The 24,654-nt window shown below is 42.8% G+C and overlaps 1 protein-coding gene across 12 annotated transcripts in view; it reads right to left on the minus strand.

Annotated features, from left to right (window-relative positions):
* Window positions 1-7,529: 7,529 nt before the first annotated feature.
* Window positions 7,530-24,654, minus strand: part of LOC102295875 (vacuole membrane protein 1) — a 51,234-nt gene continuing 34,109 nt past the window's right edge. For 6 of the 12 annotated variants that reach the window (XM_042218844.1, XM_042218846.1, XM_042218847.1 and 3 more), the window contains one exon: window positions 10,729-11,390. In XM_042218844.1, coding sequence (XP_042074778.1) covers window positions 11,138-11,390 — 253 coding nt within the window. In that variant the 3' untranslated portion in view covers window positions 10,729-11,137. Of the gene's footprint in view, window positions 10,237-10,728; window positions 11,391-17,904; window positions 18,845-21,921 lie in introns of those variants that run through there. The other 6 variants (XM_014335021.2, XM_042218850.1, XM_005926809.3 and 3 more) reach the window with 5 other exon arrangements.

The following is a 24,654-nucleotide window of genomic DNA, read 5'->3' on the forward strand; positions in this document are numbered from 1 at the left end:
ACATATAATGCTTTCCAATTTAAAACCAGCTTTTGTGTATAACAGTAAATTTGAACGTTCACAGCTAACAGATAAAATATCATTTAGATTAATGAGTTTGCACAAACTCCTGGATTAACCAATACAGAAATATTTTTAAAAAGTCATTTTATTAATTATTCCTAATTGAGGACAGCTGGGGCATGAAGCATCCATTGGGCTGTGGTTTAATAAACTTGCTCAGCACCGCGTGTTTAGCCTGCACAGGTTTTTGGGCAGGGGTGTGAATAATAATAATAATGATGATGATGATGATGATGATGACTTCCATCCAGACGATTCAGTATCATTCTGTCGGACTGATACACTTGTTTTTTACATGAGTCATGATTGCTCGTCTGAGTCAAAATATCTGCTGTTGTAAAGGCTCCCAAGTATAAGACGCTCATTTTCTGCTCTTTGCGACTTCTTCAGGTATTTCACATCAGGGTTTGTATACAATCCCCCCTTTTTTTCTTACCAGTAGGTGGCAGCAAGAAAAAGGCAATCCTTTTTTCTTCTCTCCTCATTCATTCATGATGAAAAATGCCTGTTTATTCATGCTGTATTGCCGCGCTTTCATCCAATCCAAAACCATTACAAAATGCACCAAATGCTAATATATATTTGAATTTCTTGGTATCGTACTGATGAGGAAACATGTTGTGCCGCCTTTGGCTTAGAGCTTCAGGATGTCCTCTAGAATTTGTCTACACTGATACAGAGATATCAAAGCAGTACAGGTAAGTGTACCTTCCTGTTGTGAGTACACAGACAGGAAACCCTGTGGTGTTTTAGCTCACACAGAGGTAGCACACGAGCATCTGTGCCTGAGGCCGTTTATGGCCATGCTGTCGACGCTATATTGAGAGAAGCTTGCATGCTACCCTGTGATGTCTGCGGTACCTGTAGAAAGAAGCGGAATGAGAACTTGTTGCCATTTCCTCACATTGTATTTAGAAGCCTACTACACTTCTGCTTTTGTCCTTTTGGTGAGAAGTGTCACACTGTTCCATGTCTTCATCGTGAGTCATCATCATGTTGTCCTTGAAAGGATTTTGTGTGTGTGTGTGTGTGTGTGTGTGTGTGTGTGTGTGTGTGTGTGTGTGTCGGGGAAGCGGTTAAAAAAAAGAAATTTAATGTTGACAACATTTTTGGAAGCAAAGGCTAACAGTACGTAGCGGTTTATTCAGCCCTGTCTGATCTGTCACAGTAAATATACAGTAAAATGCATAAATATATGGCGTGTTTATCTTCACCTGTTTCAGTGTCAGCCAGGTATCAAAACTAAAGCTCAATAAATCCATAATGATCAGATTTACTGAGGACCGCACAGATTCACTCTTAAAGAGACAGTTCATCTGTTGTGTTTTCACCCTGGCTATCTATGAAAAATACTTTGGTGTGAACAACCTGGTTTGGGAGATATCAGCTGTAGAGACGTCTTCCTTTTCTGGGATATGACAGAACCACATGAATAGGTAAAGAAAAACCCAAACTTTGTGAGAAGTATTATGTGGGAACTATTTTCTTTCTCCTTTTTACACTGGCCAACCAACAGGTGCCTTCAGCCAGCTGAGAGGAACAATACCAGAGTTTGCACTCTGTCACACCGTCACAGGTAGATGCACACTTCCTCCTTTGTGGTAATGTGGTTGACAGGTGTAGTTTGGTTTAAAAAAAAAAACAGTTCCTGCCTAAAAGGGCTCAGGAAAAGTTCATTTTTATTAGCAGAAAGAGACACTGCTGCTAAGTTTTGGGTGATTTGAACAGCGTAAGGAAAGCGCCATTTGCTTTTAGTTTAGTCAAGAGAAGTTCTACAACCAGTAGCTGTACAACTGGGAAACCCACACCACAACAGTCTAATAGAATAATTAGCACTACAGGGTAGAGGAAAACATCTGCCTCTTTAATGTATGTTCTGTATCCTGTATTGGCTCATAATTACTTTCCCAGTGTTAAATATGAGGTGAAGACAGGAAAAAGTCGCTCCAGTGTCAAACGGTGCACTTACAGCTTTCTGCACAATAAGAAAGGGAAGACTGAAAGTTAATCCACCCACATGCATCTGCTGTGACAGCAAAACTATTAGGATCACATATCGCAAATTAAACAGTGGATGGTAAAAGTGGATTTTCAACCTATTTCTCTGATAAAGGGCTAAAAATATACACTTTATATCAGTCGGTCACTTTTGCTCAGACAAAGTGAAAGCAGTTAGCATAAATGTGCTCCCTCTTGCAAGACAGTGCGTCTTTGAACGCTTCAACTATGCGTGACCTCCTGCATAGTACAGGAAAAGTGACAATGATTACAGACGAAATTCCCAGCATGTCTTTCACTTTAGGAGCCACAAGGTCAGCCTTCTTTTATTTGCCGGAGCGGTTTGCGGGGTTGAGGAAATGCCCCTCGCAGGGTAGCGTTACTCTGAGCGCTGCCTCAAATCCATCTGATAGTTTGTTTTGCTTTACCCAGTGATCAAAACCAGCTGCACCGGGTAACAAAATAGGATTTCTGTGTGTGTGTTCTCTCTATTGTTTAGCTTTGTTTATGTTTACAAAAGAACAGAAGAGACACTGGTAGAAAGTCACGGCGCTCTGTTGTGGGTCTGCGTGGTGACTTGAGGTCGGGATTGTGTTTGTTCAAAATCACTTAGCATATCAACTGACTGGGTTGTGCTCTCGTGTTTGGACTTTGTCAATATGGAAGGCCATTAATTTAAAAACTGAAGGTTAAAGCTGTCAGCGTCTTCATTTTTCTTTTTTTGCTGAATGCATACACCTGTGGTTTACTGAGAAACTCGAGGGGGGCGGGGGCTCTACTCCAGTCTGAATGTGTTTTACGTGAACAATAAACGGCTGCAACACGAGAAAACTGTGTAGTTTTTCTGATTCTCGTTTAAATGGCAGGTGTTCCCCTATAACCAGGCAGTAGCCCTGTCATGACGCCAATTTTTCATATTGTGACTAAGCTGTGTGAAAAGGTGACAGCAAAACCGACACACTGACGCACAAAAGAGGGTGGGGAAGTTTATTTTCCAAAAGAAAGTACAGACTGCAAAGTGAACGTTGAAAAGTCAGCTATCTATGCATCTGCGCACCTGCAGCAAAGCAAAGGGCCACCAGTCACTAGTGTGGGTTCAAGCACAGTGTTTGCGTCAGGTTAGCGCCGTCGCTGATGAAAGTCAGAGTCATAGAAGCCAAAAACACCAGTGCAATACTAATTTAACTAACAGTTGCCCTTTAAAGACTTCTTATTATAATGGCAGGCATTCCCCTATAACTGTATAGTACCTGCTGATAACTGCAATCAAAATGGGGCTTTTTTGTTCCTTCTTTGAAATTAAAATCAAGATAAACAATATTTAAATGTTATTCTGACTTTGTGATTCATCAGGATGAAAACAAACAAAAAAGCAATTTAGAGATGGCTAATTTGAAATATTAGCATTTTTATTATAAACAAATAGGTTTTTATTGCAAATGTGGAGGCTTTATGCAAGATTATTTCTACCCTCCCAAAAAAATAAAATCCAACCAAAAATTTGGGATTTTGTAATCAGAAGTGTTTTTCCTAACAATGGGCTCCCACAGACCAAATATTTGGTGGAACATGCAAAAAGTAGTCAGACGATAAATGTTTAATTTCCTTGAAGAAATGTAATTTCCCCCAAGATACTGATTGTATTACAAGATAGACTACAGTCAAACACTGGCATAAGCAAATAATTGAGAACTTCCTGTCAAATTTATTAACTAGACCGCCTAAAGTTAAGCTCCATGGTCCTTGTTCAGAGATAAAGGGGAGTTATAGTGATAAATAGTGCGGGGCTCAGTGTTGAAACTACGAAGGAACCCAAGAGGAAAGCATCTGGAGGTGAGACTGGCAGACAGGCCACGGAAAGCTATTTTAGTGGAATATCGCTGAGAGATCTACATGAATGTGGGCACACAGCACATTGGAGTGGTGGAGTCTGGCATGTGTGTGTCCGGTTTAGTTTGCTGTGTGTGGTTGATTGCAGCACGGGCACGATTCATATAACCACATCGCATGCGTAAAGAGGCCACATACAGAGAATGAGGGCAAGACTAAAATTAGCTCTGAGCAGAATGGCACAAAAGATGAGAGTTTAGGTTTTAGAGAGTAATATCGTGATTCTAATGTCAAAATCTAGGCACCGGGGCTGTGGTGTCACATGTTTTTGGCTCCTGACACATCAACAGAAGCTCCTTTTTAAATTGCCAACAGTAGCTAGTGTGTAACATGTTAAACCAATCTTTAGATTTGAACAAAAGCCTCTGACAGAACAGTCTTTCACAGCAGGCGGGCTTTCTGCCTGTAATGCACACAGCAGCCTGCACACAGGCCCTGACAGCAGTGCCATAGTGAGGAGGTAATCCTGCTAACATCCAGGACTGTTGACCTCCTCTGTAGCGCCACCAGTAAAGGTGGTTCTGATAAACCCATCCAGGATCGTTACCTGTCTCCGTTACCGTCCCAGTAAGTGAACGTGTCGCCTCACCCTACAGCACTTTCTTCAAAATCAGCTACTGGCGGTTTTTCTGGTTCTTTTCCAGCGTTGCCTAATTTGAAATGAAAAAGGACAGCATGAATGGTATGCTCGGAAGGCACTGTGAGGCATTCCTGTAATATTCCTTAGATGGCATCATGTCATGACAGACACCTGCACGTACGCGTAAAGCTGAGCTTAAGCAGCCCTCGGATCAAACCCCGTGCGGAGGAGAGTCCGTGCCGTCAGATTTCCGGCATTCCAAAGGTTGACTCAGTGATACTCGCATCAAAGGGGGTGTGCAGTTTCGAACAGTGTGTGCTGGGCTGTGTGGTACATTTCGGCGATTTTACGCCCATTCTACTCTCAGGCATGCTCTGCCATATTGTGTTTCCTAATCTTAACACGGCGCTCACGTCCGCTTTGTACGTATGCCACACCTGAATGACGCAGTTTCCTTGGCAGAATTCCTGGGACATGAAGGTAGGACAAACTGTGAAAAACGTGACGAGCCATTCATGCAGGTTTACTACGAGTCCTCTCTGCCCTCTTACCACAGTAGGCACATTTGCGAGAGCAGCCTTGGCACAGTGGTACACAAAAGACCGATCAGTGTCAAATTGCTCTGAAGATCCTTTAACAGAGTAATAAAAACAAAGTTTATTCTTTACTTTTTACTTGCATATAAGTAGAGAGCGCGCAATGAAATTCACCGATCAATATAAAAGTTCAGATCCTTTTAAAACGTTGCACTGACTTGAAGTCCGTCCTGAGGTTTGAAAGGCTTGAGGAAAAGGCAGGCGGAAGAGCAGAGGATGTGTGTTTCGTCACGGTGGCCACCTGGCGTCAGCCATTAGGCTGTCTGCTCCGTTGGCACTGTGTGGGCAGGAAAAGCAGACGCTTCTGCCAAATTATGCTCTGTTAAAATACCCACACATGATTTAGGTTCAGCTCGGGGCACGGAGATGTGGTTGGTTCCATCTGAGAAACAATACATCATCACGTGGTAATTGTTTGAGCCATTTTATTTAGGTAATTGTAAATCATTAACACCAGGGGCCAGCCAAGCAAGTGTTGATACTTCAGCTAGACGCTCCGCCTCGACCAGTCGAGGCCCATATCTCTCCTCTGAGTGAATTATGAGGAGTCTGAAGCTGCTGATAAGCCCGTTTGATCCTGGCATACCAAAGCACAACAAAGGCCTTTAGAAACGTGTACGGCAGGGTTAAGGAGACAGTGTTGAACTGGTCAGTCCTCTAAATGAATATGCTGGTGCAGTCAGACCACCGAGGCTTCTGAATGCAACAAGTTGGAAAATGAAAAAGTTTGGGTGGTTGCTGTGTGTCTTTTGTTTCTACATTTGCATTTATGTGTGTGTGTAAGCAGGCACAAGGTCTGCAAATGAGTCCTGTATACATACATGAGTCCTGTTGCATTTTGTTTAAATTTAGCTGTATTAATATGTATGCTAATATTTATTTAGTTTAAAACTTCATATATCCAACCTGCTTATTATTTACGCTCCGCATAGTAACATTTATATTTTTGTAATCTAATATTGCCAAACATCATCAACATGCTTATCTGTGAGATGTAAAACACTCTGCACTGAATAATAATTTATGTCCAAAAAGAAAAATCATCTTAATTATTAAAAGTATTAAATTAAAACAGTTAACTATCGAACACAGGATGTCTCCTACTTCCTGGCAGGAAGGGCACATCTTCTCCAGGTTTAAGTTTGACATCACATTCTGTCTATAAACGGCATATTGTAGCACAGCTGTCGTCCTAAACAGGGCATTATGTCACTAAATCCTTCTCTTGCGATCTGACGATAGGGTTTGGAGCTCGTTCGGCTTTTCCATGTTTTAACGGGGTGACTTTTCTTTGCAAGGCATCTTTGTACCATTTGGTCCGCCTGCTCACTCCACTGTGGTCTGACACGATCCCGTGACCGCTGCTGACAAAAACGAAGGACCTTAATGTGAGTCTGAATTAGAAAAAGAAAGAAAGAATGAAAAGAAATCCACATTGTCAGCATAATGTAATGAGACAGAATGTGAAAGGAACTAAGTGGATAACCAAATGCAGAGTGGGCTTGCGGGTGTTTGATGAAGTCAGTGATATTTCAGCATCCCTGGGTGTTCAGCGTGCTGAAAGGAGGGGCACAAACTGGAGAGCTAGAGACAGCGAGGGGGTGGCGAGCCATAGGCAGGCAGGAGGGTGCTGGAAAGAAGCAGCGCCACCAGATTTAGCTGTAATATAGTTTATACAGCATATGGGGAGACCAGCGAGAGGACAAAAGCAGTGTCACTGCTTAACTATCAGTCCCCCAACCTGTTTAGACAGGCACGATTTGCATGTTAGGTTTTCAGACAGAGCCCAGGGGAAGGGTGGGGTGGGTGGAAATAGTCATCTTCATGGTGCTCTGGGTGTGGCTGCTCTGGGAACGGGACAGGACTCGGCACAGGTCACACGCCTGACCTCAGGACACAAGATCACGCTGTGTTCAAACACACCCACCAACACTGGGTTCTTATTTTTTCATGACCACACAGAAGTCATGTGACATTTCATAAATATTATTTATCGCTTTAAAATCCTGCAGCTGTCTGTTCCAAAGCACAGGGTATAATGTATTTAGTATGCAGTATAGGGTTATGAGTGTTAATAATAATTTAAAACTGATGCAGTATTATTTTACTACTTCATGGAGAGGCTGTTCAGATTAAGTAGACTTCATTTGTGACGAGAGCCCAAACTCAGCAAAAGCTTAGCTTGGAATCTGAAATGGAGATGATGTCAGTGTAGAGGGCAAATCAGTAATGTGATAACAGTTTGGATCTGAAACATCAGACGTGGAAATCGGAGTTGTGATGAACTCCGTATCCTCCCAGTCCCAGTTTCTTGGCTGACACGTGAGATTCTTCGGAGGCCTGAAGGTAAACGCCAACCTGGGCAGTCGAGACTTATCGAATAATGAACCGAATACAAATCCTCCTTTTAATAGACTTTATTTAGAAAAAGTAGAATAAAAAAACAGTGTGAACACCTTTAAAAATAGCACAGGTACAGACATATTCAACAAGAAATACAGGCACTTACACGTAGAAATATAAGCAGAATTTCTAGACAAACATGCACACGCACACGCACACTGTATTTGCCAAAAGGGGGCTCCCTTATGGAACAGGACGTCCTGAATGTGCCAAGAAAAGCACTTTTTAAGCCAGCGAGCCATTCCAGCGTGATTTTGCTTCACCGGGAGTACGTTTGCAGCTTTTGCTCTATTCTCTAAAAAGACGAACCTAAAATAAAATGTGTCTGTGCAGCACAAGCATTCACTGGTCAAGCAATGATTTTCAGCTTTGTGTAATTACCGATGTGTGGCTGTTGGAAAAAACAAAACAAAAAAAACACCCCCTCAAAGAGCTGTTCCAATAAAATGCAGCTCGGTACAAAAGAAAAAGTACATATTGAGCAACAGAAGAAAGTTCTCAGTAAAACAGAACAGGGAAGTGTGAAAGGGAAGGAAAGCTGGGTAAGCACTGCATGTACCATACCTAGCACCGAGTGTCACAATATGATGTGTTGCAATAAGGTGTACGCTGTCTGGATTCTCTGGAAATTCAAGAGGAAAGAGCCAACTCTCACACTCACACAGACGTGCACATAGAAGTACATTGCTGACATCATTACGTGTGAATTCACAGTTCCTCACACAGACCGACAGAAAAACCCTCACAGACGTCAGCACGGAGGAAATAAATAACAGACCCGTATCGCCGACGTTTCACAAGCGGTTGGGATAAAGGGAAGTGACATCGTGGCACACACCTCTAAATGGGAACTGATGCTAACTGAAACAATGACAATAACAGAAGGAGGACAAAACAGGATGCTGGTCAGATGAAAGAGCCCGAAATGTCAGACAGCCTACAGACTGTTGTCGCCTTGCAATCTTAACAGCCAACACCAGTCTGATAAGCTATCTGACAGGCCGAGAGTGTGACGGACATGCCTGAGACGTATGCATGTACAGAACGACAACAATGAAAGGGGGGGGGGAGAAAAAAAAGGAAAAGAGAAAGAGCCCTAATCCTACTTACCACGACAGGAGAAAGGAGGCGATGTGAATGTTCTGACTGGAGCCGGTGCAGAGCGCAGGCTTCAGCTCGCTCAACAGTGCCCCTCTGTTTCGAATCTACTCGAGTGATTCGTCTCCTGGCTCCGTGACTCGGGCAGTGCAACGAGTTCATTCGAGGGTTCAGCTGAGGTAACGGCACAGACGCTTTTCACTGTGCACTTGAGGGGTTTTTTTCCCCGCTGCTTGTGCCTGCTCTAGCACCCGCTGCACTCAGTCCAGCGTAGCACAACAGCGGTACAGAGAAGAAATAGCACATTTCACTGGCAATTACTGAAAAAAGGAAGATACCGCGGACACCGAGAGCCAACTGTCGTTATCCAGGGAGCAAAAAAAGAAAGAGAAAAATGTGATGGAAGCGCTTTTGCTTTAAGAGCTGCTCGCGTAATATCAAACACGAGCCTGGCGTCCTCGTGCGGGAGAAGAGGGCTTTAAAAAAGAAGACAAAGAAGAACATCTGACATCATAACAGAGATCGTCTCTAAGTGTGAGGGATCGGCGGCTATCGCTCCGACTCCCCGGCTGCGAGTGGAGCGCAGTCTGCTTTAATCCATAAAAGAAAAAAACAAAAAAGGAGAGCAACAAATGTGGCAGCCATGCCAACACGACCTACTATCTCCGTCTTGCTCTCAGTCTCACACACAGGCACGCGCACAGTTGTAGATCTGATTCAATATACGGCTGCATCTGGTAAAGTAGCCCCAGGCTGAGTCATGCGCTCTCTTCCTGGAAGCAGAACAATAAGGGCAGACAAAGGGACCAGCGGGTGATTCATGGCTGATTTATCATTTCTCTCCAAAAGTACTACAGAGCGCTTTACTGTACACACAAAAGAAGTAGTTGTCTAAAGCACCATTTACAACTGGAACCATCTATTAACATCTCTACTACAATTAACTTGGAGCTCAACAATATTTAGAAATAAGAAGAGTTACCATTGCCTGACACCGAGCTACAGTCCAGCATAAATACAGGATTCCTACGAGGCTGGCAGAGATAAACAATAAGTCATTGTTTCTTAACCAAATAAAACAAACTCTGTGCTGGTTTTATAAGATACCATTGCAACGATGCTAGCTTATTCAGATTAGACAAATCCAGTGGAATAAACACCAGTGGAATAAACAGTGCAGCTTAAGGCCTACTGGGGAGAATTATCACGTGGAGCTCCTAAAAGCACCAACATTGATGCAGTTTCCACGCGCTCACATGCAGCCCAGCAAACACCTACCAAATGCAAAGCTTTTAACAACAAGCAAATAGAAGTCCAAGTCGCTAATACCACAAGAGAGAAACCAGATGGGGCTCATATTTCCCTAAATACACAGCGGGGGATCAGCCAGGAGGAAGAGCAGATAGGAGGAAAGGAGTGGTAGCAGCCTGGAGGTGATGGACCGATTTGATCTCGAGCCGGCCTTCACTCCGCCTTGCTCTCCGAATACTTCTCCTGCCGTTTGCGCTTGGCGTAGCTCTGAGCCATGGAGTTGACAATGGAGCAGACAAAGAAGCATACCATGATGACCACAACCTTCTCAAAGAGCCACGACAGCCAGCTCTCCTCCTGCCAGGAACCACAGAGAGAACAGAAGAGAGAGGAGCTCTGTCAGTAAGCTCCAGAACAAGCCCCTCTTTGCCCCACACACTGCTCTCCCTTCTGCTCCTGATGCTGTAGGCTAGGTGGGGATCCAGCTCCATGTGCAGGACAGATAGAGATCAGGGGTAATAAAACACGCGGCAGCCCCCACCGTCCTCCCTCTTAACGCCCCCGCTGACCCCAGCCTGCAGCCTGCCTCCACCAAGCTAAATTGCCTCGTTTCTACCCTGTAACTGCTGAAGGCTCAAGTTACAAGAAAAAAGGAACATTGTTCTAGAAATGCCTTAATCTGTCCTTGTGCAACTCAACGTCGATCCTTTTCTTCTCCTTCCTAGAATTCAAAGGAAAAATATTTTCACTCAATCACTTGAATCACACAGAACGGGAGAAAAGTGGGAAATAAAGAGCCGGAGGAACAAAGTTTTCAAAGACAAATAAGCTACAACTGGCTCTTTTTTCCCCCAGATGGGGGTTTTGATGGATTGTCACTAGCGGAGGGGGTGGGCGCCCCGCTCCACAGTCAGTGCCGGGTTCAGGCGGGGCACTGAGTGCAAGTGTTTGTGTGTGACACATAGGGGAGGGACCACGCTCGGACGCACTCTCCCAATTGGTAAGATCGAGCATGAGTCAGCAGTGCTACAGTAGTACACTTCAATACAGCAAGTGAAGCCAGACCCCAAACTGGCCCCTCTCCCCCCTCTTTCTCCTCCCTGAACTCAAGCCCGCCCAGTCCGCCCTAAGCTACTTTGTCATTCTAGCCCTAAACAGGCCCGTGTCATTTCTACAGATTACAATGCACACACAACTTTGGATTATGAAATAATGATTTTTTAAATAAATAAAAAGTCAAGTAAAACAGGTGCGCCCATTATAGAAAATGGGTTAGGCATAAGAACGGGATAACAAAGTGGAGGGAAAGGGAACAAAAAAGGTTGGAGAAAGTGGGGTGCGTTCCACTTTTTGTTAGGCTGCAAACATGAATGAATAGAAGCTGGGCACTGAGGCCCCTTGTACTTACAGCTGGGATCCCCTCTCCAGTGAGATGGTGCAGCTTGGCCTTCTGGGCCTCCAAGTACTCCCTGAAGGGCTTCTGCAGTGCCGCACCCAGCAGTGGAACAGATCTGTTTCCACCAACAGGGGTGTGGGGGTTGGTGGTGTTGGTGGAGGAGGAGGAAAAAGAGTGGGGGGAGGGGGGTGTAGAGAGAGAAAGACAGAGGTAGAGGGTGGAGGGGGGATGCATTGGGGAAAGAACAGGGAGGGGGTGGGGTTGCGGGGCACAAATCACATCACATCATTGTTACTCACCAGCCCAAGGGCAGCAACAAAGGGAGGCACGCTGTCCTGTCTCCTGTACAGTGTCGGCCTCGCCTGCTTCCTCTCTCCGAGAAGAGAGAAAGACGGAGAGCAGCGAGTGCGATCCCTTCATTGCTCATCCCCCCCCACACAGAGAAAAACAGACTACCACAGCTGTAAAAATAAAAATAAAACCCCCAAAAACAGCAGCACTCGGAAACAAACTGAAAATTGTAAAAATCAAAACAAAAGGAAAAAAACAGATTAAAACAGCTGAAGTAAAGTTGGCCGGCTCGCAGTCGGCAGCAGCAGTAGTCACCCACATTCTCCCACTCCGCTGTCTCTCTCCTCACACACACACTTCCCCTCCTCTCGCTCACACACACACATCGGTGAACTCGTTCAACTCCCCTGCAGTGCCTCCTCTGCCGCTGCAGCGAGGAGAAATGAATGACTTCTCAGAACTCTCACATTTATCACAGGCGGTTCCTGTAAGAACTGGTTTCAGCCAATTAATGAGGAAGTGAGTCGTACCCACGCTGTGTCATCACTGGCTGAGACCTGGGGGATGGCCCACAGGGGGAGGGAACTCCAGTAAGACGGCCCATATTAGGAAAACCCTTTACAAGGTTTAGCCACCAACTACAAGATACTACTGAACCCCCTTCCCTCTCTCTTTGTCACACACACAAACACACACACACACACACACACACACACACACACACACACACACACAGAAAAAAAAAGACGTGAGAGGCTGCAGAGAATGCCCTAGAATAGCAAATCAGTGGCCCATCCCTTGGCTGGAGTTAGTGATTAATCACTGAACAAATACATACTAAAGACCTTTACTTCTGTTTTGTAGCTACACACCGTCAGCTACATCCTCTGAGCTTTCGTTTCAAAGCATTCCCTCTGCTCCACTTCTGTCTTTTGTTCGTACTGGGAAGGCATCTTCAAAGCTCAGAGACCCATCAAAGATTTTCAGACAGGTTTGCGTGGGCAGTCATGTCACATACGGTTGAGTTTATAGCTGATAACTTTCTCTGAAGGAGGCTTGTCATTTCCGTCCCTCCCTACCTCCACGCACGTACAAACGCACACAATCTACACACACCTATCTGCTATCTGAGGGTGAGAAAAAAAAGAGAAAAGATTGTGTTAAATGATTGAGTTAACAACGAGGAAGCCTTTTAGTAATGATTAACTTTATAACGGGTAATGGATATCCTACACGTGAATGGTTACAAAGCAGACAGGAAGTCTAACAGATGGATCACGCTTTAAATTACACAATAGAAAATGCAAAGGACACACACTATCAAAAATCTTTTTGGAGGGAAACAAAGCCTCTGCTATTCCCATCCCCCATGTCACAAAATTCCTCTTACATTCTCACTCTCTCACTCTCTCTCTCACACACACACACACACACACCCACCACACACACACACACACACACACACACACTTAACAAAAAAATCTAAAACCTGGATGAGACGCTGAATCTGAGCACAACAACTAGAAAACACAGGAGTTAAAAGCAAATAAAAGTAAACACGCAAGAACAAAGAAGGAAAGAAACAGTTTTCAGAAATGGCGGGCGAATCATCTCCTACACGATGAGCAACACTGAGTCATGAGCCAGGGCAAATCCACCAACAAAGAAGCTCAAAGCTTCAGTCTAAAACAAGAATTTAATGCCAGAGTGAGGACGCTCTCTTCGTCTTCCCATTAAATATCAAGTGACTTTGTGTTTTTTGGGGAATATATTTTCACTTTCCGACACAAGGTGCTGAGAAATTGTTGGATTTAAGAATTCCTACTGTAAGTGTGTTTGTAATTTACCTGTGAGTGTGTGCAACAAGTGTAGAAGATTAATGACCTTCTGATACCTAAAATAAATGAAAGATTTGTGTCACCTGTGCATGAATTATATACATGTTAGCCAAAGTTGTGAAAGTTGCATTTAGAGATGTTTAAATGAGTTAAAGTGGCGAAAAACAGCAAAAAGATTAAATGTGGCAAAGAATGAGCCTGAACAAACTTTAGCAGCAGCTTTGCTGAAATTCTGCGAGCAGTGAAGAGTAAAAGAAAACTCAGAAGCACTGAGGCCTCGAACAATGAGCAAATAATGTAATTTAAAAACAAACAAACTACCTAATACACTTTTTTATGAGTCTCAGTTTTACATTAAAAGCTCCTGTCAATTTATTATATCGAGTAGAAAATGCTCATTAAAACTGTTGGCCATGTCTACATTTTCTGGTCACCTTTATTTAGTAAAAATATTAGTAAAACTGCATGTCAGCAATAATTCAGCTCATTAAACTATAAAATACCTCAAGTTGTTGTATTTTATTCAAATAATCAGCTTTAACATATGAACTATAAAATGACAGATTTGTCCATCAGCTTGTCATCATGTAATGATAAAAACTGGAGCAGAAGTTTTGTGTATTTCACATGAAAATCATCTGTGTGTTCACGTTCAGAGACATCAAACAGCAGTGACACATTTATAAAACGAACAAAACAAAAATGAAACAGAAGACGGCACTTTTGTTACTTTATTCTTCTAAAGAAAAATTGTGCATTATTAAGTCCTAAAATGTAGGTGCTTTTTCAATCATAGAAGGCTCCATGCATGAACACCAGCAACAATAATTCGAATTAAATTGTTTCCCTTCAAAAAAATAAAAAATAAAGGCTTTCAGTAATTTGGGCTTTAAATTTAAAGTTTGTTTTGTGTGTTATGTGGATATATTCACACAGTAGCTGCTGTTCATACACCAGCACAAATGAAGGCAGAGTATTCTTATATCTAAATCATCAGCTTATTAATAATCAGCATCAAACAGTTTCCATTTAGTCAACTGAGTAAATACATCCTTTCATAAATTATTATAATACAGCAGTAAATACTAAATATGTAAAAGAATTAAATTCATTTATTATCATCTGTGTTGTGAACTTTTGACAATAAGAGGCGCAGCAGGAGGAATGCATGAAAGCTCCACTGTACAATATTTTATTCATCAGCTGAAAGAAAATCCACATTTGGAAATGTCCTGCATGCGATCAGAGTTCAAGACTTAAATGTTTGGAGCTCTCTTATATGATACGAGTTTAAACAAAACTATTACTTTGCTGCCTTTATTTCAAGAATGCTTTTAATCAAGCTGTGCACAAGCTGATCAGTATTTTTGACCGTGAAGAGCTCGTCCAGAGATACAGGAGAAACCAGGGCACCGCCATCCTCTCACAAAACCACTAAACCAAATCACTTTTTCCATTTTTCCAAATACTTGTGAGTGCGGTCACACTGTGCATCTGTGTAAAATAAACACATGGACAAAAGGCAAAACACTGACAATCAGAGTGTTTGGTAAAATCCACCATTGCTGCCCTTTACAAACTCAGTTTTAGGTTAGAACATCAAACACCAGTCGAGGTACCAATTTCATTCTGGGGGAAAAGCCACTGCCATCACCGTCCACACACACTTCTTCATCTGTTTCAATTATTTAAAAATTCAATGACTTAAAAAGAACATTTTTATAATTCTGCTGAAGCAGGAAAAAATTATATTAATGCTAAATGTTAGAAAAATAATGGAGAGTAAAAGAAAACAGAATAACGTTTTCTGTCTCTGAAGTGCATCAAGAAAATCTTTATTTAATCCTCACACCTGGAAAAACGAAGGAATGTGGGTGACGCACAAAACTTGTTTGCTGGATTACATGAACATTGTGAAATTATTCATCGCATCAAATATGCAAATTTAACAAAAAACCTCACGTGTGCTCAACTTGTCATCACTTTCAGTTGCACTAAACCTGTAACAACCTGCGACGTGTCTGTTCTTTAACTGTGAACAAGGTGCAGCCTGATCAATAATCAGGAAAGAAAGGATGGGGGGGAAAGAGGCTCTGAGAAAACAAGGAAACCCCCACATCTCTCAAGCTTCCTGCAGCCGATTCATTCTGCTGGGTTCATTTTAGCAGCCCAATCTCAGCCTCTTTTAAATTGTCTTTAATAAACTATCATTTACTCCTTCTGTTCAAAGAGCAATATGTTCTAATGCTGCAAAGGGAAAAGAGACAAAAACAGACAAAGAGAAACAACCCCCCCTCCCCACACCCACATTCCACTGGCAGTGAGTCACAGGTGACCTTTGACATGTATGCCCCTTCCATAGGCCGCCACCTCCAAAGGCAGTTGAACACAGATCCTCTTAAAATGTACAATTTGTGTTCTTAACGCTAATTTAATTCCAAGCACACACACAATGACAAGCAGGCACACACGTGCCCGGCGTCCAGGAAGAGGAAGATAGAGAACAAGGGCTCACATGACAGCCAAACCCTGGCCAGGTCCAACGGGTTACAACACCATCACAACAACTGGCTTAGGCAATCGCTGGTGTTACCCAATGCTGCACAGGGCCACAGTTCACACCTAACATAACAGCGCCGACGCTGCGAGAAGCACAGTGTGGATAGGTGGTGCGCTAACCTGAGGCACTCTGACCTCTTCGTCTCTCTTCGAAACACTGACACTGCAAATTTCTCGTTAAATCGGCTTTCGTGGCTTACACGCCTCAATAAATTGCTACTGTTCCAACTGAACTTTATTAAGTGTTGGAATAACGGAATTAGGGGAGGAGTGCGATTCATTTAATAGTCGGGAAAATTTTGATTCACGTGCAAATGTTGTAAGGTAATCTGTGTGTGCCTGTGGGTGCGTGTCTATTCCTCCTCCAGTTCGACCGGGCTTTTTCCCAATGACTTCACCACTAAAGCATGGAGCCCACTCCTGGACGGAGATCCCCCTGCCCAGGGTGTTTATCACATCCCTGCTCTGCAGCCATCTGTGGCAGCCAGCACACATACATACACCTACATATACAGAAGCATAGACTCGTGTTCTCCTCTCCGCAGAGCTGCCAGGAAATTAGGGGGACCAGTTATAGCTTTCTATTATTCCTCCCACATGAAACACTGCTGTAGTCCCTGTGACCACCCACCCACCCCAGGTTCAGGTCAGCGTGCCTACACAAACTCTCTTGGTGTTGGGGATGTATGGAGTTGCTGGGGCACCGGGTAACCAGGCCTGGACCGCGGGGTTATTCAGTGAGTCAGACTTGACTGAGACGCATCCAGACAAGTCAAACTGTTCAGGCTACAGCAGCAGATGCATGAGAAGATGAGAGATGTAGGTGTCTCCATCTAAATCAAATCAAATCACTTTTATTGTCACATCACATGTGCAGGTACATTGGTACAGCACATGTGAGTGAAATTCTTGTGTGCGAGCTTCACAAGCAACAGAGTTGTGCAATACAATAATGTAACAAGAATGGCTACATCTGAAACTAATAAATATATGTACAATATATAATAGTATATGCATTTCTGGATGTGTATACTAAATATTTTTCTACGTGTGTGTGTGTGTGTGTGTGTGTGTACACATATTTTACAAATTAAATAGAGTAAACAATAAATAAAATATATAAAAATATACAGACCTGTGATGTCAGGTTTGTGGGGACGGTTGTGTAGCGGGATCTATAATGACATTATTTCCTATGAGACGACACCTAGCTCTTACAAGTGAGTTACAAATGGGAAACTCTGTTTAAGAAAACCCTCAAAAATACCAGAGTGGGGAAATGAATCTGTCACACCGCGCTAGGTTTACGTGAAGAACAGAAACTCTCCAAGGTCACATATTTATGAGACAATCATCAGTCAAAGCAGCACATCAGTCGCTGAGTAGCAAGGTATATGTGTGTACAGTACACTGGGGAACTATACAGTGCCTCTGTGGTGTGTCATATATGTGAAATGCTAGTAGTTTGTAACCACACAGGTTAGTAGCTACCTGCTAAAAGCCACAGGATGCTATATAGCTTCCGCTTCAAAACTATACGTTGCGAGAGTGAAAGTTTTAGCAAATGAGATGTATTGTTGTCATCCAGGTAAGGAAATCCCAAAAGTTTGAGAAGATGGAGTGTTTTTGTAACAATGTTTCATTTCATTTATTTATAAAGCACATTTAATAACAACAGAGAACTAAACAATAACATTAGCAACATCAAACAGGTAAGAAAATTCAAATAAAAAGTTGGTAACTCTCGTACGGTATAGAAAGGGAAAAACGTGGAGAGGTAGATCGCTCCACATTTTCGGAGCCACAACCGCAAATGTCCGATCCCCTCTATGAACCACTCTAGACGTGTTAGTTAAGGAGCCAATGATGTTTGTACAAGACAAACGACATCACCAGAAAAACAGGAAAAAGCACCGTGAAAGCATCCCGATCATTATTTTCTGACGATGCGCCCTCGAGGTTGTGGTCAGAGACGGAAAGTGAAATGGAAAGTGAAGCTCTTATGAACGTTTGCCACGCTTTTCTATTCTTGAACAAATACACGCACACTACATTAACGTTGAATGTGACTGTAATTTAGTCCTCAGATTTGCAAAAATGACACTGTACAAGTGCATTTTTGGTATACTTGAAATTTGATTGTACATATTTATTTGTGTTGTCACATTTAAAATGAGTCGTTTCCCTGGTTTTCAGTCTGAGGTCTTAAAAACACCCAAACCTGGACAATAAAGCTATTTTTCACAGCGGTGATCGTTCAGATAGAACTATCAGAAACAACCCTCTGCAGTCTGTCCTCCCATTACTTAGGCTGATGTGAGATGATGCGTCTGTTTTGACTGAGGTGTGACGGATGAGCGGCTGGGAGTACGAGGGTCCTGGACGTCTGCTCAGCTGGCCTCTGACTCAGGTCCTGTCTGGCATGACTCCTTTCACAGACACATCCTCATGACAACTGGTGAAATTACAGCACACATTAAAATGTTTACGGGATTTACAAAACAATACACTTCCCAGTAGACGATGCTGATTAAGAGCTGGAGGTCACGTTGTGTTCCCCTGATAAATGAGCCGCTCTAAAAGTGAATCAATGGCATACTGTTTCCTAAAACAACATGCGGGCCATTTGCCACCCTGATGAATACATTAGTAATAGTAGGGATGACTTGGTGAGTGTGGAGCATGTGCGGTGAACGACTCGGCATCAAAAGAATCAGCCGAACGGAGCAGGAAGTCCTGCCACACACACACATGATGCCTCAGAGGCTCATAATATGACACCAGACCTGCAGCACATATGACCTCTCCCCACACACACACACACACACACACACACACACACACACACACACACACACACACACACACACACACACACACAGCAATGCTATATTTCCATTCAGATCAGATCTTTGGAGTACCTCAGTGTGCCATTAATGGCAAAAACCGGCCTGCAGGACCTACAGTCTTGAGCGACAGATTATTATTTTACATGGCTGCACTAAGACCTTTGGACTTCTCTGCTCCTGCCGCTGTTTCCCTGTCAGGTGCAAATCTGGGTAATCAGAAGTGAAGATTAAAAAAATAAATAAAAAAAAGTACACTCTGCTGAGCCACACATTAAATTTAATGATGGCGTATAAAAGGACAGTTGCCACCACACCACCGCTCAGTCTCGCCCCGGCTGATCGCATCATGAATGCGTTTGGGTGAATAGGCCTGGCAGTGGAAAGACTGATCGATGCCATCTTTGTCAGTACAGTTCTCAGGTGACCAACAGAGCCAGTGACTCATAGTATTGAAAATACTCCCTTCCTGCACTTTGGGTTAACAGGAAGACTTTGCTCATATGCTCAATAAGGGCTATTTATAGGTGCAGTGAGGTGAGATGACAGTTCACCATTTTCTACACGTTCAAGGTCCAAAACATCACAGCAAAACATGCAGTTCAATGCGCTCTTCTTTCTAAAATTGCAAGAAATCTCACTGCCACAATTGGATACCTTCTGCTTCAATCAGACTAATGCGGTGCCAGATCATTCAATCCCTTCCTGCCTGCGAGTGCAACATAGCTACCTTTACGCCAGACACCCCGTCATTCAGTACGAAACCACACAAACCTAGTTTCTATATGAACGAGGCGCAAGTGTTCAACGCAAGTGAAATTCAGTGGAAACAAGCAGTAACAGACCTTAAACACCAGAAGTTGAGTATGTGTGCATAAATAACTGCACTTCTGTGAACACCCAGAATAGTTTGATTTGCATGGTTCTCAGTAACTTCTCCAGCAGCCACAGCTTGGTTGTTTTATAGTCAACGTCCACGGGAAGCTGCGCTGACCCTGCACTCAAGAGGAAACTGAATCTAAACGGTTCCTCACTAGCGACTGAGTCTCACTTCCATCACTTTGCCATTCTCAAATACGCGGCGTTGGTCGTGTTTGCTTAGAAGGATTTTTTTTGTCACAAAACAAAAAGTAAATGCTGAAAATAATCTGAGACATAATCCAGCTGAGTTTACCGACTCATTGTTATTCCACCAAGAGTACCTAATACATTACAATCGTAGCACAACACTGCATGTAAATGCAAAGCCTAACTTGAAATGCTCCTCTATGATTCAACGAGTGGTTCCCACTATCACCCACCGGCCTGCTCTGACCTGTGCCTCCTCCTCCCGAGCAGGGCTGCATGCTGGGATCTCCTAATGCCTTATGCAGCAGAAACAGCCATGTGGAGGCCCATTGTGCTGGTAATCGACTCATGTCTTAGAGATGGACTCGCATGGAAATAGGTGCATTCTTATGAAGACGTGCTGGGGTTCCCCGTGGCCTCAGCACACCGGTTTCTACAGCACAACCTATTCAGGTCTCGACTCCTCTCTGCATGTCAATGGTTTTCTCTCAGAGTCTGACAAAGACTACCCTTCCCTTCATCCATGGCTATGAAGGAATTGTCGAGCTCCATACAAAACAACCTACTGCTGACTTTGTGAAGAACAGGGTGTGAAGTCAGAAGATGAGATAATATGAAACTAATTTCTCATCTGGCGTTTAGAGAAAGTTCATCCAGTTCCACCACAGGGACCAGTGACAAGCATAAACACAACTGGATCGCTGTTCACCGAACACTTACAAAAGATCAACGAGAGGATGGAAAACTTGGATTCAAACACAGGAAAGCTCCCTGTTCCACTGCCACATGTGCTGGGTGATTTTGAGCTGCTGCTGAGATAAGAGAACGGAGAAAAGGAGGAAGAGACACAGAGTCCAGGTGTTACGCGAAGCCTAGAATCAGGGTGTTTCCCACTCTGTCAGAAAGTCACTTCTAGCAAGTTTAAAACAAACAAACAAAAAACTCTTGAATTAGGAAAATTTTGACATCAGAAAATCTGCAAAAAATGTGCAAGGATGTGAAAAATGAGCCTTTTAATTAAGAACGGGAGCACTATGTACTTAACGTGAGTCTGCAGAATTTCCTCCTGACCTAAACGACTGTCCACACGGCTCATCGTGCAGAGCAGACATCTGAACATTAGTCACAGGATGAAAGAAACCTAGCAAGTCTGATCAGACCCTCAGCCTGTCTGACCTGGTTATCTGCTTCTTTTATCAGCCCTGAAGGCATCTGAGGAGGGTTTTATTCTGACTCTGTTGCACTTCAAAGCAAAACTATCTTCATCATTACCCTGCTGCTACTGACAGAAACCTGTGGATGTAGCCTTGAATGCTCGGCTCAGCAGGATAAGAGTGAAAACTATCTGCCAGAAAACTGTTTCAACAATAATGAAGGAGTAATAGACCAGGTTTGACCTGTCTGACCTTTTCCCCAAACAGCAGTTAGAGAAACGGCTGAAAAAGAAACAAATTCACTGAATAGTTGAAATGAAAAATTATTTTTCCAACAAACGTAAATACTCAAAAGGAACAGCAGAAAAGCAAACGTGTAATGGCATTTTAATCATTTATATTTTGTGCACATTCTTAAAAATAAATAAATAAATAGACAAATAAATAAATAAATAGACAAATAAATAAATAAATAAATAAATAGACAAATAAATAAATAGATAAATAAACAGACAAATAAATGAATGAATAAATAAATAAATAAATAAATAAATAGACAACTATACTTAATTTGTACTTAATTGTATTTTTGTATTTCCTTCATATATCTGTACCTGAGCTGAGGTGACGCAAAAATTTCCCCGTTGTGGGATCAATAAAGTCTTATCTTATCTTATCTTACAAATAAATAAATAAATAAATAGACAAATAAATATATAGATAAATAGATAAATAGATAAATAGATAAATAAATAAATAAATAAATAGACAAATAAATAAATAAATAAATAAATAGACAAATAAATAAATAGACAAATAAATAAATAAATAAATAAATAAATAAATAAATAAATAAATAGACAGATAAATAAATAAATAAATAAATAAATAAATAAATAAATAGACAGATAAATAAATAAATAAATAAATAAATAAATAAATAAAGGCACATTTTATTTCTAGCCGGTAGATAAATGAAGGAAAAACTGAAGTTGGTCATTTTTTGGTTGAGAGGTAATAAAAATTCCTGTTGACAGTTTTAGAGCCTCGTGATCCTCTTATGAAACTGAATTTCAGTCAATGAATTTCAACACTTTCCATTTGTCATTCACAGAAAAACGACTTCCCCGTTTTAAACTGATCGCAGACGACCGAAAACTAAAACATCTTTAAAAAGAAGCTCATTCAAAACTCGATTATGACGGTCAGCAGAGAGCACGCCAAAACTCTCGTCTTCAAACACATTTTACAAACAAAAAGAGGTGCGTACACGCACACGCACACGCGCACACACACGCACACGCGCACACACACACACACTTTTGTTCTTATCACCAAAAATGCACATTTTGACTATTGTGAAACTAGAGGCTTTTTCGCACTGCAGTAAATGTTTCAGGGAATTCACCCGGCTCATTGTTATTTTAATAACAGCCATGCTCGGATTCGCCGGCACTGAAAAATGTTCCACTCTGTCAGAAAGCTAAATACTGGAATTGAACCTTTATCAACTTCAGTATAAATCCAAAAGAAGAGGTCAAACAAAAACACTCTGATACGTGGCAATAAAATCAGTTTACCAGGTGTAAAAATAAAATAAGTGACTTGTACAAAAAGGCTTGAGGTGCTGCACCCAGAGAGACTGCAGCCACTGATTCTGCGTCGTCTGTGTGCGCGTGCCAGCGAGCTCACCTAGAGCAGGAAATGACTTGTATTGTATTATGTGATGTGAGGATGAAATCACTAGAGCCAAAGTCCAACGGTCATTCACCCACTAAGGCTGGCACCGGAGTCAAACCAAAACAAAGACGCATATTAAGAATCCAAAATCACAACGCGAACGACGGCGAACCCCACGTCCAGAGTGCGTTTCACTGAAAGTATTTTGGGGACGTGGCTGTCAATCAACATTTGAAGTCTGATCATGTCAAGTCAGAATTTCACTGTTTACATGAACAGAAAAGAAATGTAAGAAATCAGCTTTCAGAGCAACAGGTCAGCTTTGAAAGATTCAATATTAGCAGGGGGAGGAAATTTTGGAGAACAGAATAGAATAGAATAGAATAGAATAGAATAGAATAGAATAGAATACTATTATTGTCACTATACAGTTGTACAATGAGATACAGAGCATCTCCAACCCAGTGCAAATAATATATAAAATGTCCAAATAAAAAAAGTAAATAAGTAAATAGTGTTATGTAGGAGCTCAGGTCTGTCTGCCGACCACCAGATACTGAACGCGACGCATGGAGTAGTGTGACTTTGTTTTGTTTTGAGAAAAAGGGCATCCAGAGGATAAATGGTTGAGTTTGTGTGAGTGTGTGCACACCGTGCAAGAGCACAGCAGGTGGGGGCAACTGCAGATTTGGTGCGTGGAAAGGTGCACAGTTATTTGAAAGCACCTCCACAGTTAACGTGGCAGAGCGCTGGTGCAGAAAGGGTTCAATTGGAAACGCTGTCACCCATTCATAAGGTGACGTGTGACTGAGAGCGAGAGCAGCATCGAGAATCAGAGGTGAGGATAGAAAGGGCTCGGCGAGGAAGGAAGCCGACGGTTGACAAGTTGTAATGAGTGAAACTTCCTTTAGAGAAGAAGCGAGTCAGACTGAAACCGGTCAGGAACCAATGATCTGCTGCCTTCAGTCTGCAGTTCAATGAACAGTGACTGCTAGCAGCCACATGTCTTTCACAATTCACGCTACAAATTACACACACACACAATTAGTTTGTATAAAAACTAAAAACACAGTGAAAAAACACTTTGACTGCAGACGTCCAGGCTCACAGCAGACACACAGTAAATGTACAAAACAACAATAACAGTGAGGAAGAGAGCTGATGCAACCTGACCTCCTCCTTTCAGCATGTGTGCGAGTGCACCTACGAGTGTGTGCGTGTAATATAAATGCCACTCCCACCAGCAGGTGTGTCGGTTTCCAGCTGCAGGCCCCCGTATCGCTACAAGGACACCCATCACGGCCCCCGCCAGCACCCACTCCCAACTCAAGGATCTTTCAGCTTCATCGTGGCCTTAATTTCAAGAAGCCCGTATTTACTGTGTGGTTCATTTTTACAGGATGTCCACTGCACAGATAAAACCTGTCTCTCCAACCTCCTCCAGAAACTCAGCATTTCCTCCACACAGGGTTGCAGGTCAATCAACCCCTGGCACCGTCAGCTCGCACATGAAAGGCCTCCTCGTACCAGCAGCAGCTCTCTATGATCACGCAGACACACGGGAAGCAAAACATGTGATAAACCAGGGACGAGGTTTCTGCCATAGTCAAGAGCTCATTGTGAAGCAGTCAGAACATGTTCATGCTCATAGTCATCATCCAGTGGAAAAATCCAAGCCCTTAATCAGCACACAGACTGTCAGAGCAGAGCGAGGAGCGAGGGGCGAGGAGCGAGGGGCGAGGAGCGAGTCCCTCAGAGCCACTGTACACAGCGTCTGTCAGGACCTCCGAGAGCAGGAGGCCCACTTGACACAGTGGGGTCTAAATGCCCCATCGCCACCCAAAAAGTCCCTCATTCATCACGCTCTGCATTCACTCTTTGGTGCGTAGTAGTACTTTTGGTGACCAAACAGGCACACACACACACACACACACACACACACA

This window comes from Haplochromis burtoni, unplaced genomic scaffold (assembly GCF_018398535.1).
Source record: "Haplochromis burtoni strain Fernald_Lab_line unplaced genomic scaffold, NCSU_Asbu1 Contig_24, whole genome shotgun sequence".
NCBI lineage: Eukaryota > Metazoa > Chordata > Actinopteri > Cichliformes > Cichlidae > Haplochromis > Haplochromis burtoni.